Source organism: Ambystoma mexicanum, chromosome 3q, assembly GCF_040938575.1.
Source record: "Ambystoma mexicanum isolate Mex_15411 chromosome 3q, UKY_AmexF1_1, whole genome shotgun sequence".
In the NCBI taxonomy this organism is placed as follows: Eukaryota; Metazoa; Chordata; class Amphibia; order Caudata; family Ambystomatidae; genus Ambystoma; species Ambystoma mexicanum.
The window spans coordinates 67,939,859-67,952,270 of record NC_090926.1 but is presented as its reverse complement, the minus strand read 5'-3'; the positions used below and the strand labels follow the sequence as shown (position 1 = coordinate 67,952,270).

General features: G+C 44.8%; 2 protein-coding genes across 4 annotated transcripts in view; one reads left to right on the top strand and one right to left on the bottom strand.

Moving 5' to 3' along the window:
- LOC138582141 (zinc finger protein 567-like) overlaps positions 1 to 12,412 on the bottom strand; it is a 428,111-nt gene that overhangs the window by 334,136 nt on the left and 81,563 nt on the right. The gene's annotated exons all lie outside the window — the stretch shown is intronic.
- Positions 1 to 12,412, top strand: part of LOC138582138 (zinc finger protein 883-like) — a 115,840-nt gene that overhangs the window by 62,714 nt on the left and 40,714 nt on the right. For 2 of the 3 annotated variants that reach the window (XM_069653150.1, XM_069653149.1), the window contains exon 3: positions 9,369 to 9,473. The exons of the other annotated variant lie outside the window; for it this stretch is intronic. In XM_069653150.1, the coding sequence (XP_069509251.1) occupies positions 9,369 to 9,473 (105 nt within the window). The remainder of the gene's footprint in view (positions 1 to 9,368; positions 9,474 to 12,412) is intronic. 3 annotated transcript variants of the gene reach the window in all.

Sequence of the window (12,412 nt, the reverse complement as noted above, 5' to 3'; positions counted from 1 at the left end):
ACACCAGTGAGGCCCCACGCCCAAATACCTCTCCAGACCCTCGGCGCCAGGCGTCGAAAGTCTCTGGGGCCTCCAAGGGACAGGGAAAACATTTTTCCACGCACGGGGAGGGGGGGAAACAGCGGAAAGCACAGCCTTCCACCCCTGTAAAGCCATCCTCTCACCCTAGGCAGACAAGTAAACTCAAGTCTACCCTTGAAAAGTCCCATAAATCATCACCTGCTAAAGTAATACCCTGTTCCAGGGAATGGTCCAGTGTAGACATAGACAGAGTTATGTCTAGGATGTCTTCCTTGGCTGATTTTTATGACAATAACCCAGAACACTTTCTTTCATATAACCCTCAAGGGGCCACACCCTCAGGCTCCTCCGATCCTATCCCGCTAAGTAAAAAGCCCCGGGTCGAAAGTCCTGAACCCTTCAAGGTTCAGCCTTACTCCACTCCATATTCTACTCCACTCCCCAGTTACCAGGGACAAGTTTTCCCGAAAGAGGACCAGGAGTTAGAAATTATGGAAGAACAAACCGGGACAGATTACTATGCAGAAGATGAGGACCTGGAGGAGGAAGAAGATGAGCAGGAAATGTACAGAGTAGATTCCCCAGTACAAAGCGAAGCCCCAGTTACTGACTCTCCAGTTGATAACCAGCCCCTCCTTAACGAGGTTCTCGCGCGAGCAGCGGAACACTTCCACATCGACACCCACGGTGTACAGGAGGAAAGGGACTTCGCGGAGGAGTTTGTAGGAGAGAGAAGACCGGTCGCTCAGACCATCCCTATCCTCAAATCCATCCAACGAAGAATAGATCCTTCCCTGGTGAATCCTAACCTCACCAGAGCTGTCAACCCCAGAATTGAAAAGATTTTCCGGGCAGCCCAGTCTGACCCTCTGTATATAAGGGGACATCTTAGACCAGATTCCCTAGTGGTGACCAACACTAGAAAAAGGGCTGGCACGCCCTTATCTTCATCAGAAGCTCCTCCCGACAAGGAGAGCAAAAAGCTTTACGGGTTTGGCAGGAAGGTAGCCTCAACGTCCGCCTACCAAGCAAGGATTGCGAATTCCACCACCCTGTTGGCTAGTTACAATTGCCATCAATGGGAAGAAGTCGCGGCGCTCATTGCCTCTGCTCCAGAACCGTTAAAGGGCCAGCTGGCTCGGATCTCGGCAGAGGGGAGAGCCGTGTCTGGTTGCATTTTAAAGGCAACTTTCGACGCCGCTGACAACGCAGGGAGATTGATAGCAGAAGGTACTGTTATCAAGAGACATGCGTGGTTACGGCAGTCGGGATTCAAGACAGAGACCCAGGCTTCTTTAATAGACAAGCCAGTGGAACCCGACCTATTGTTTGGGAAAGCGGTCGAAGACGCACTTAAAAATGCCAAAGATGAATATGAGACTCTCAAATCCCTTGGCCAGCTTACCAACAAACCCCCTAACCAGAGGGGGAACAATAATTTTCGTCGCCCACGCGGCCAAAATTCACAAAGAGGCAACTATGCCCAGGGACAGGGTACACAATGGAATAACAACCAGCAGTCTACCCAAAGTTACGGCAGGGGTAACAAGAGAGGTCGTGGAAGAGGCAGAGGCAGCCCCAACAAGGGAGGGGGCACGCCTCCACCAAAACAGTGATGCTCAGTTCAGGGTCCCTTGCCACGCAACCCCAGTAGGGGGACGCATTTCCACCTTCACCCAGGCTTGGGAAGGGATCACCTCAGACAGATGGGTGCTGTCAACAGTATCCGCAGGATATTGTATAGAACTACTGCAGCGTCCCCGGAATCATCCCCCACGACAAAGAGTGCACTCCCTAGAGCATCAAAGGATCCTTCTCGAGGAGATCGCCATTCTGCTAGAAAAGGACGCGATAGAACTCGTCCCAGGACACCAGGTAAACAAGGGTATCTATTCAACTTACTTCCTTGTGCCAAAGAAAGATTTGACAATGCGCCCAGTATTGGACTTACGGCCTGCCAACAAGTATGTCAAGCCCCAAAAATTCCGTATGACCACGCTACAAGAGGTAATCCCCCTCCTAAAAAAGGGGGATTACATGGCAACCTTGGATATGAAAGATGCTTATTTTCATATTTCCATGCTCCCAGCGCACAGAAAGTACTTGCGCTTCAAGGTAGACAGTCGCCACTACCAATTCAAGGTACTGCCCTTCGGGATAGCTTCAGCACCAAGGGTTTTCACCAAGGTACTGGCGGTGGCGGCTGCACACCTACGCAGGGAAGCAATCCCGGTGTACCCTTATCTGGACGACTGGCTCATAACGGGGGAAACCCCAGGAATTTGCAGATCAAACATTCAGAGGACTATCGACCTCCTCCACGAATTAGGCTTCTCCATCAACGAGAAAAAGTCAAGTCTGGTGCCAAGCACCTCAAAACAGTTTCTAGGAGCTATCCTAGATACTCAGAAAGGATTGACCTTCCCTTCGGAAGAGAGAATTCGGAATATACTTCTGCAAATTCCGCATTATCAGTCAGGTCAACAGATAACAGTACGCAAAGCAATGCGGTTACTGGGCATGATGGCGTCATGCATTTACCTGGTCCCCCACGCGCGTCTGCGCATGCGCCCCATGCAGGAATGGTTGGCGAAACAGTGGTCTCAGGCAAGTGGTCAGTGGGACGATCTAGTGGTCGTTTCGCCAACACTAGTACAAAGCCTACTCTGGTGGACAAGAGAGAATCTCGCAAGGGGAAAACCCTTTTACGATCCAGAAGTACAGGCAGTGGTGACTACAGACGCATGCCTGACTGGGTGGGGAGCTCACCATCTCCACCACACAGCTCAGGGTCTCTGGTCTCACTCAGTAGCCAAGAACCACATCAATCTGCTAGAGCTTCTGGCAGTATTCCGAGCGCTAAGGGCGTTCGAGCCCCATCTACTGAACTTGTCGGTGCAGATCAGGACGGACAGCACGACAGCCATGTTCTATCTGAACAAACAAGGAGGGACTCGTTCGCCAAATCTGTCCAAGCTTGCCCAGAAAATATGGATATGGGCACTCAGACGGAACATCTTCCTGTCATCGCAACATGTTCCAGGGGAGCTCAATTCCCTAGCGGATGCTCTAAGCAGAGACTCCCTCCCAGAAGAACACGAATGGGTCCTTCACAGAGACGTAGTAGAAGATCTCTTCTCTCAGTGGGGTTTCCCCACTATAGACCTATTCGCCACAAGCGAAAACAAACAATGCCCAGGATTTGCATCCAGGTTCCCCCAACCGGACTCCCAAGGGAATGCCCTGTGGATGAACTGGTCAGGGATGTTTGCGTACGCTTTTCCACCAACTCCTCTCATCAGGAAGGTGGTGTACAAGATGAACAAGGAATCGATGACGCTCATCCTAGTTGCTCCCATGTGGGCGAGACAACCATGGTTTCCACACCTACGCAGGATGGCGGTGTGCGAACCCATCAGACTCCCAGCCTGGTACAACCTACTGTCCCAGCAGCAGGGTCAAACAGTGCATCAGGAACCCAACTCTATGAACCTAGCAGCATGGCTCCTGAAGTCATAGAGTTTGGACATCTCAAATTACCTCAGAGGTGTATGGACATTCTAAAGGAGTCCAGGAAACCAAATACAAGGCACTGTTACTTTGATAAGTGGAAAAGATTCGTTATCTGGTGCCAGTATAAACAAATCAACCCGGTTGATTGCACTCCTTCCAACGTTGTAACATACATGCTCCACCTGCTGGATGCAGGGTTGGTTTTTAACTCGCTGAAAGTACACCTGGCAGCCCTCTCGGCTTACACCACATCCCATAACAAGGTCTCGTGGTGGAAAGTACCAGTGGTTAAAGCCTTCATGGAAGGAGTAAAGAGACTTCACCCTCCTATTTCTAACCCACCGCCAGGATGGGACCTCAACGTGGTGCTAGCTAAGCTCATGGGACCCCCATTCGAACCCATGCATAAAAGTAGTCTCAAACACCTGACTTTTAAAACGGCCTTCTTAGTAGCCATTACCTCCATAAGAAGGGTCAGTGAAATTCAGGCTCTGTCAGTGCAGGATCCTTTCTTTACTATCCACAAGGACAAACTGGTTTTACGCACACACCCTAGGTTCTCACCTAAATTCATATCCAAGTTCCATGTAAACCAGTCCATCGAGCTTCCGGCTTTCTTCCAGAACCCGCAAAGCTCGGCTGAGGTGAAACTACACACTCTAGATGTGCGTAGGGCGGTCCTATACTATGTAAATAAAACCAGACCGCTAAGGAAAACAGATCAACTGTTTGTCTCCGTAGCTACAGGCAGAGAGGGGGATCGCGTCTCTAAGGGCGCTATCTCGAAGTGGATTATCAACTGTATACAGCTGTGTTACTCTCTTTCTGAAAAGACTCTGCCTTTTACGCCAAGGGCCCACTCTACTAGAGGCATTGGTGCCACTCTGGCTTTCATTGCAAATGTTCCCCTCGACACCATTTGCAAAGCGGCTACTTGGAGCTCTATTCACACTTTTACTCAGCATTACTGCATTGACACTCATTCCAAGGCAGATACACAAGTGGGACAAGCGGTTCTAAGACACCTGTTTGCTCATGACCCTTCTCACATCCCACCTCCTTCTTCTGGTACTGCTCGCTAATCTATGCACAGCATGTGATCTAAGCAGATTCCACAAGCCTCAGAAGGGATACATTACTCACCGTAATCGTATTTCTGATGCTTGTATCTGCTTAGATTCACATGCGACCCACCCTTCCTCCCCTCCGAGAGAAGGCGCATGATTGCTTGTGGTCTTACCTTTCTGTCTATCTGCTTGGATTATCTGTACTCACGCTACTCCTCATGCTTCCTCATGTCAGAAAAAATACAATCTGAGGATCCTACACGCGTGAGGGATCTTGGGTACAGTGGACGTCACACTAGGGATAGTATTACTGGCACGCCTGTGTCGACGCCCATTTTCGACTTTCGAAAAACAAACTGTAATACTCCGCAGCTTCCACTAGATGTCGGCCTATGCACAGCATGTGAATCTAAGCAGATACAAGCATCAGAAATACGATTACGGTGAGTAATGTATCCCATATACACACATACACACACACACACACACACACACACACACACACACACACACACACACACACACACACACACACACACACACACACACACACACACACACACACACACACACACACACACACACACACACACACACACACACACACACACACACACACACACACACACACACACACACACACACACACACACACACACACACACACACACACACACACACACACACACACACACACACACACACACACACACACACACACACACACACACACACACACACACACACACACACACACACACACACACACACACACACACACACACACACACACACACACACACACACACACACACACACACACACACACACCCCCATATCCACATCTGCTCAGTAAAGAAAACAGACCATAACATAAGGCTACCAAAAGCAAACCTGCTCTCGGGTACCAAAACATCAGCTTTATTGCATATTTTAGACAGCACATGATAAATGCAGGGGAACCAGCACATGCTTTTTTAAATTGGGGATCACAGTGTATGCGTTGGGCAACAGAATGCTCACTGGATCTCTTTGGCAGCTAGATATTGAATAAATGTGTTAGAAAGATGGAGCCACAAGCACCTTTTCAGTAGTAAGCTTGATTAATCGTGACTACAATTTGAAAACAAGTTATGCATAACTCATATTTACTCATCACTTATGCAGGGTTCGAAATTGCTGTGAGCTATTTAACACCTAGGTAGTGCCTAAAAGAGCATGGTTGGCTTGATACCAACAGCTACCAGTAGCTACCCTTTGGCTCCCTAAGTCATCTGGTGCAACACAAATATACCTATCTGATATTAACTATGTCTATGGGAATATGTATAAAAGGTGCATTATTAAACCTTGGGCAGACATGTAAAGCATGAATGGCCATATGTACTGGACACTAAGTTATAGTTACTTCTCTTTTGGAAGTTAGATTTGTTGTATATTATGTATTTGTGCTTCATTCTGATGCATTTGAAGTAAGAAAGAGATTAAACAAGGTCACCTAACAGAAAAAGAGGTGGCAGCAGGAATACAAATGTTGTGTCAGTAAAGGGAAAATAACAGATTCATGCAGTAAAATATGTAGTGGCAGAGTTACGATGTAGGGGCAAAGATGGGTAAAGACTCGTACTAGCATCAAGATGGAAGAATTGACAGAAGAGAAATGTAAAATAAACAAAATGGAAATGAAATATACATAGAATGTAATGAGTGAAAAAATGTAAAGCAAATTGGCAAGGGATAGGGTTCAACAGAAACAGTCAGCAATAGAAAGAGGAATTCAACACCTGGATTTCTTCATACCACATTTTGGGGAAAGCACAAGTTCCTCCATCTTTCAGGCACTCCATTCTTGACACTGGACGTTTATAAGTCTTGGGGAAGTAACACCTGGACAGAGGAACATCCTGACACCCAGGAGCTACTTCCAGTGTCTAGTCCATGAATTTCAATGTTGCCTCCATGTTAAAAGATTATTGAATGATGTGTATGAATTACTATCAGTGACCTATTTGAAAATCAAATGGGCTTTTAAACGTTTAAATCAAGATTCAATCTGATGGTCTACTGCCAATATGAAAAAAAATCTATTCGTGCAAATATGTGTCACCTTATAGTGGCATTGATGTATGTAATGTAATGTGCACTATTAATGCATATTTAATGTAAAGTTGTCTAATGATCAGAAATTCTGATACAAAAGATGGCATGCGAATTGTACTGCATGTCAGCAAGGTAACAGTGGGTTCTACTCCAGGAGAATGCTTTTTGGGACTGACTCCCCACTGTCAAGCATAGGCCACCGATTCTGACAGCCACTTACTAGTGACCGGGTCTATTGAAGTATTGAAACCTGCAAGACTTAGCCAAGGCAGCAGTTAACATAAATATGTTATTGGACAACTTTGTTGTGTTACTGTATCAGAGGAAGCCATTAGCAAATAGTTACTGACATACTCTGATCAAACGCAGGCCTTACAATTTGCACTTGCCATTGGCAAGAGAAAATATACTCTTGGGAAGGTAGGAAATGGTGTGCTGTGTGTATGTGGAGAACTCAGTGGGCAAGTAACTTTTTATGTCTGGCTAGTAGCATGCCACTAAAATGTTTTGCCCGTGATCTAACTGCAGTGGGTCATAAACATTAAATTGCTCTGCTGTGAAATTACAGGAGGCCAATGTAGCCGTTTCTCTGGTGTCCCTTCATCTGCTTGAACAAGGTGAAGCAGAGAACAACCAGAGTCTTTCTGTAATTGCAGCTTATTTCACACAGTGCATAAGTCACAAGCCTGACAAAAGTACAGATCCGAAGCTTTAGGCACTTCCGCAAAGCCAGAGCCACTAGTTTGTAAAACAGAGATCTGAACTCCCACAATGTCTGGGAGCCCCTCTGGGTACTTTAGCTTTTCCCTACGTTTTGGTTCGGGCACTCTAGCCGCTTATCCAGGGATTCGCTCCTCAACTCTCTTTATCTTTGGAACTTATTCTGGACACTCCTCCACAACTTTAGCAGTAGCTTTCTGGCACATGTTTAAAAGGCTGTTACTCCTTTTCTCTGCCTCCTAGCAGTTCCTCCTCTTTCTGCTGGTCTCTCTATCTTTCCCTCCTTCTCTTCTATCTTTTTCCTTTCCTTTTAGATGATCTTCCATTTCCACTTCATTCTTTCACTCCTGATGGTTCACGTTCTTCTCTCGCGTGGGCTCCAGACACAACCCTAAATTGTCGATCGGTGACTATCATTGGTGGTATTTCACCTTAGGCTTTCCACTCATTTTCTGTCAGATGTAACTCACAAATCCTATGTGAAATATGTTCCTGTTAGTTATCCTGTTACAAGTCTATGCATCTTTTTGAACCTGCTAGGAACTCGAAGATCTTGGTCACTGTCATACATACAGCATATGTTTAGGTTGGAAAGGTTAGCGGCCATTCAAATTTCTTAAAACATATTTTAGAGGGGACAGCAGAGGAGCTGGCATCTAACTAGTGAGTTAGGAACTAGGCCGAGACATATTTGTAAGATTTTAGAAGAAGCCCCATTTGGCTACATAATTAAGCTACATCATAGGGACCAGCAAGCCCCTCCAGCCTTTTGCTAAAGGAACTCCTACATTTCAAAAAGGCTGTATATAATCTAGACGGTGACGGCAGTAAAAACCTTTTGAAGGCCAAGAAGAACAGCAAAGACGATACGTAGAACGTGATGAGGTGTAGTGACATGTAGTATTACGCAATGTGATATAACACCACATAAATTAATGGTCTATAGCACAAAGTAACATTTAGGGCGAGGGTGCAAACAAGAGTACATGTACCTCGCTTCTTCAGATGGTCCTTAGTTTGTTGTAGGTTTATGGACCACGTTTCCTGGACTGCCCACAAGAGAGACCACCCAGGAAAAGCCACCCATAAAATCCCCTCAATGGGGAAGAGGCTGCAGAATGGGTAAATGAAGAGGAGGGTGGCAGTGCCGAAGCAGGGGTATGGTGTGGGGCAGGTCGGGGGCTTTGGACAAAGCAGTGGGGGACTGACAGAGTTGAGGGGTGGGTGGGGGATTTGGGTGTGAATTCCCCTTGATTGAAACGAATTGTGTTGGAGACCAACACTGGCTTATTTACTCATAGAACACCTTAAGGAAAGTCAAGTACATGCAATAACATTGAAACCATCCATTCGCATAGAAAAGCACGGGAACCAATGTTATCGTATGTGCTTGATTGTAAAGTTGATTATTTTATTTTCTCAGCAGCAAATGCGGTGCATGTTCATGAGCTTTGAATGAAGGTTCCTTTTTTTCAGTCTGAAGTTGTACATGGCTTGGTGTGGAAGTGCTATTGGAGGGCACAGAGATCCACCAGCTCCTTTCTTAGCACTTCGCAGATGAAGAGAGCAACCCCTAGTGTCCTTTCCTGGTCACTCACTTTTTTTCAGTTCACCAGATGTTTTTAATCCCTGCCTCCAAATGTCCGATATGTGGTCCAAACTGCGGTCAGAATCTGTAACACTTTTGGGGGAAGGAGGTAGAGGGAAGGACAAGACGCTACATTTGGGTGGCTTTCGCAAAAAAAATGATGTCTGATAAGCCTGCCATATGGAAGCTTAGATACTAGTGTGAAACCAGCCATCAATATACCAATCAAATGCGGTAATGTTCAGATAAAAATTAGCAATCAAAACTTTGAAGAAAAAAAAACTATTAAATGTCCTTTTGTCTTTGAATTATATCTTGTTTCTGAGTAAAGCATAACTAGGCGTGTCTTCTCATATTAGGGACGCAACACGCAGTTATTTCTGTTACGATTAAGGAGGAAGAAGATCTACATCCAGTAGACCATGAGTACTCTGAGATGGATGCATGCAGCCAGAGCTCCAGTGGTAAGTTACAGGTGCTTGCTTAGCTGAGGAGAATGAACACATGTAGACCTGTGAATCCCCCTGCCCCTCCCATGCACATTGACCTTCTAACGGTGATTGAGTACCTTAATGTCAGAATTGTGAGACCGCTCCTTATCTTTTATGTGATCTATTTCTAATAATAGGATGCAGTATCATTGTCAGTTGTGATGATCTGCCTTTGCATGGTGCGTTATTACTATTGGCCAATTTCCCATACATTAGGGTGAGGAGGAGAAGAAAGTCGCACTGTTTTCTGGTCATTTTAACCGTCTAGAAAAAAGCCCTCAACAGAAAATAAAAATCGATTTTAGTTGCCCATTAATTTGTACTGAACAAAAAAGTGGGTATTGCCATGTTAGTCAGACAATGTCATTTTGTAAAATAAGCAAGTTGGCAGTATGCAATCTTTGATTAATTAAACCTTTAGCAGGCGATTGCATAATTCTTTAGCACAAACTTGCGTATGCTTTAAACCTTTGCAATGGAAGTCCTGGCACTAAAATGGAGCAAGCAAGCAACACCTCTTCATAAGCAGTGGTAAAGCCAACAGGTTTGGCTTTTGTATAGGCATGGGATTGGACATTTCGCACCGATGGTATTTCTTTGGAAGCTTTGTCAAACAACGATCTTATAAATGTGGGTGTATTTCCGGAAAGGTATCCACCCCTTGAAACCTCAAAAGTTCACAATTTGGATGCGCTCTTTCATGAGATTTATCCATGATTAAGGTAGTTATTTCTAGTTATGATAGTTTAATGAGTTAGCCTTCTTGAGTAAGCAACTTATTTCACACAAAAATCATGCGAAATACCAATTATTTTACAAAAATGTGGTTCGATAATAGGATTAGACCTAGGACTAGATTCTAGATTTGTGGTAATGTATTAAAACAGAGAAAGCCAATTAAAACTCTATGTTGCCAATAGAGGAACACTGAAACACTGTAGTAGGGGCACAATAAGGAAGCTGTGCGTGACCAGAGCTCTGAATTTCACAACTGCAATATTGTAGTAACCATAATCAGGCTATATTGAGGGCTTCCAAGCAGAGCATTCTTTTATATATTTGGGGAAAGAGCTTTGGCCCACAATTGGAAAGGAACACTGAAAATACACGTATCGCCAATCAAGTTAACGGAAAGGGAAATTAAATGAAAGAAAATGAGAGGCGAAAGGGATCAGGGAAAATAGTGGAAATTGCAAAAGGGGAAATGGAAAATGTCAAGCAAGCTGCAATCGAAGCCAGAATGTTCTCCTTTGATAAGATGATCTTTCCTACAGGGATGCCGGTGGTGAGGGCTGCTTCTATATAGTTTGGAGCTTTGACAATAACTTTTACTTTTTTTTCTTGTTACGTGAAATATTTTTTCCAGTGAGATGCCACTCTTCTTTACGATGGGACTGAGGAGATCCCAGCCTCTATTTCTGGATTTTATAAGCTGCAATCACATTATGCATGCACAAGTCAGGCAAAATATTGGCTCAGGGGTCAAATATGGGCCAGGAATTCTCTACATTCACAGGAGACCTCAATAGAGAAATCATTAAAATCTATATCTTTGAGTCCCAAAGAGCGATTCAGTAGATTGAAGGATGGGTATGAAGCCTACTTAGATTAGTTAGTAAAGCTGGATGGATTGCAAGGCTGAAAGGATAGTTAGGAGGGATGAACAGATACATAGGAATGATGAAAGGATACATAGATGGGAATGTTGGGGAGATGGAAAAGTTGGTGATTTAGGAAGGATTAAGGCTAGATATATTTCAGGCCTCATGAAATCCATTCAAATACTAACCTAGTTGAATACTTATTAGTAGAGTCAAATGCCATTTTCATAGTACTCGACCTTGTGTTTTCGAGTGCCCCTTCGGAAATGATTCTATGCACTAATTTCACTGTCAACAGCTGCCCTCTTGATGGCAGCAGTGTGCCAGGTTAATGCCAATTAGCTGGAAATCAATCTGAGACCATCTTCCATTCAAGCCTGTTGGCAAGGTGGCTTTTGGGGATGGGAAGTGGGCTCTGGAGCAGCACTGAGGTGCATCTGTACTCTGGGATAGAAATTATTATTTGATAAGGAGGAGCTAAGAGCAGCTCCTGGGTATCCAGCATTAACCAGTGACAGGAGCTACCACTGGGAATGAGGAGCTAGTGCATAGCATTACGCTAACGTAACTTCTAGATAAGATTCAAACGTATCATTTTGTCCATTATTTATGACCCCATTGCTCTAAATGTTGTATAGATATGTCCTACTGCTTATTTACAGATTGTCCCAAACACATATAGTTAAGTTCACATAGGTGTGCTTGTTCGGCATTGGTTGCCATTGGGAGCCAATAGTAGTGCCTGGTTAATGTTTGTGTCAAGCTAATCAGGGTCTTCTAGGCTACAAGCAGAAGCTAAATAGTGCTCAGCTCCCCTCACTTTTGTACCCTGTGTATTGATAACCAAGTTGCCTGACTGCGTGGGTGTCAGCCTTCTGCTTTCTCTAACAAGTGATCATAGAGGCGCGGCCAGTGAACCTTAAGTAGTTTGGACAAAAAAAGGTACCTATGTGGCCTAGAACTGGCATGGTACATTAAAGATCTTAAATTACACCAGACAGTATGTTAAAATATTCCACAACAGACCCTTGACTGTATGCACTGTGGCTTGCTGGGTGAGTTATTTGCTATGCGATCCAGGCCTGCACAGGGTTATTTAAATGTTGTCTTCTTATAGAATTGATAAGTAGCTGGAACAATTATTCTCTATTGATTTATATGTATTTGGAGATTATAGAGCGTGATAGACTTTGTAGGCCAGGCTCCAGTGTTGAGGAAGGGAAGCATTGCAAGGGATTTGGAGAATCTGACATATTGTCCATAACATATTGTTTAATGACATGGTGGGCATGAAGATGGGAGAGCTAAGGC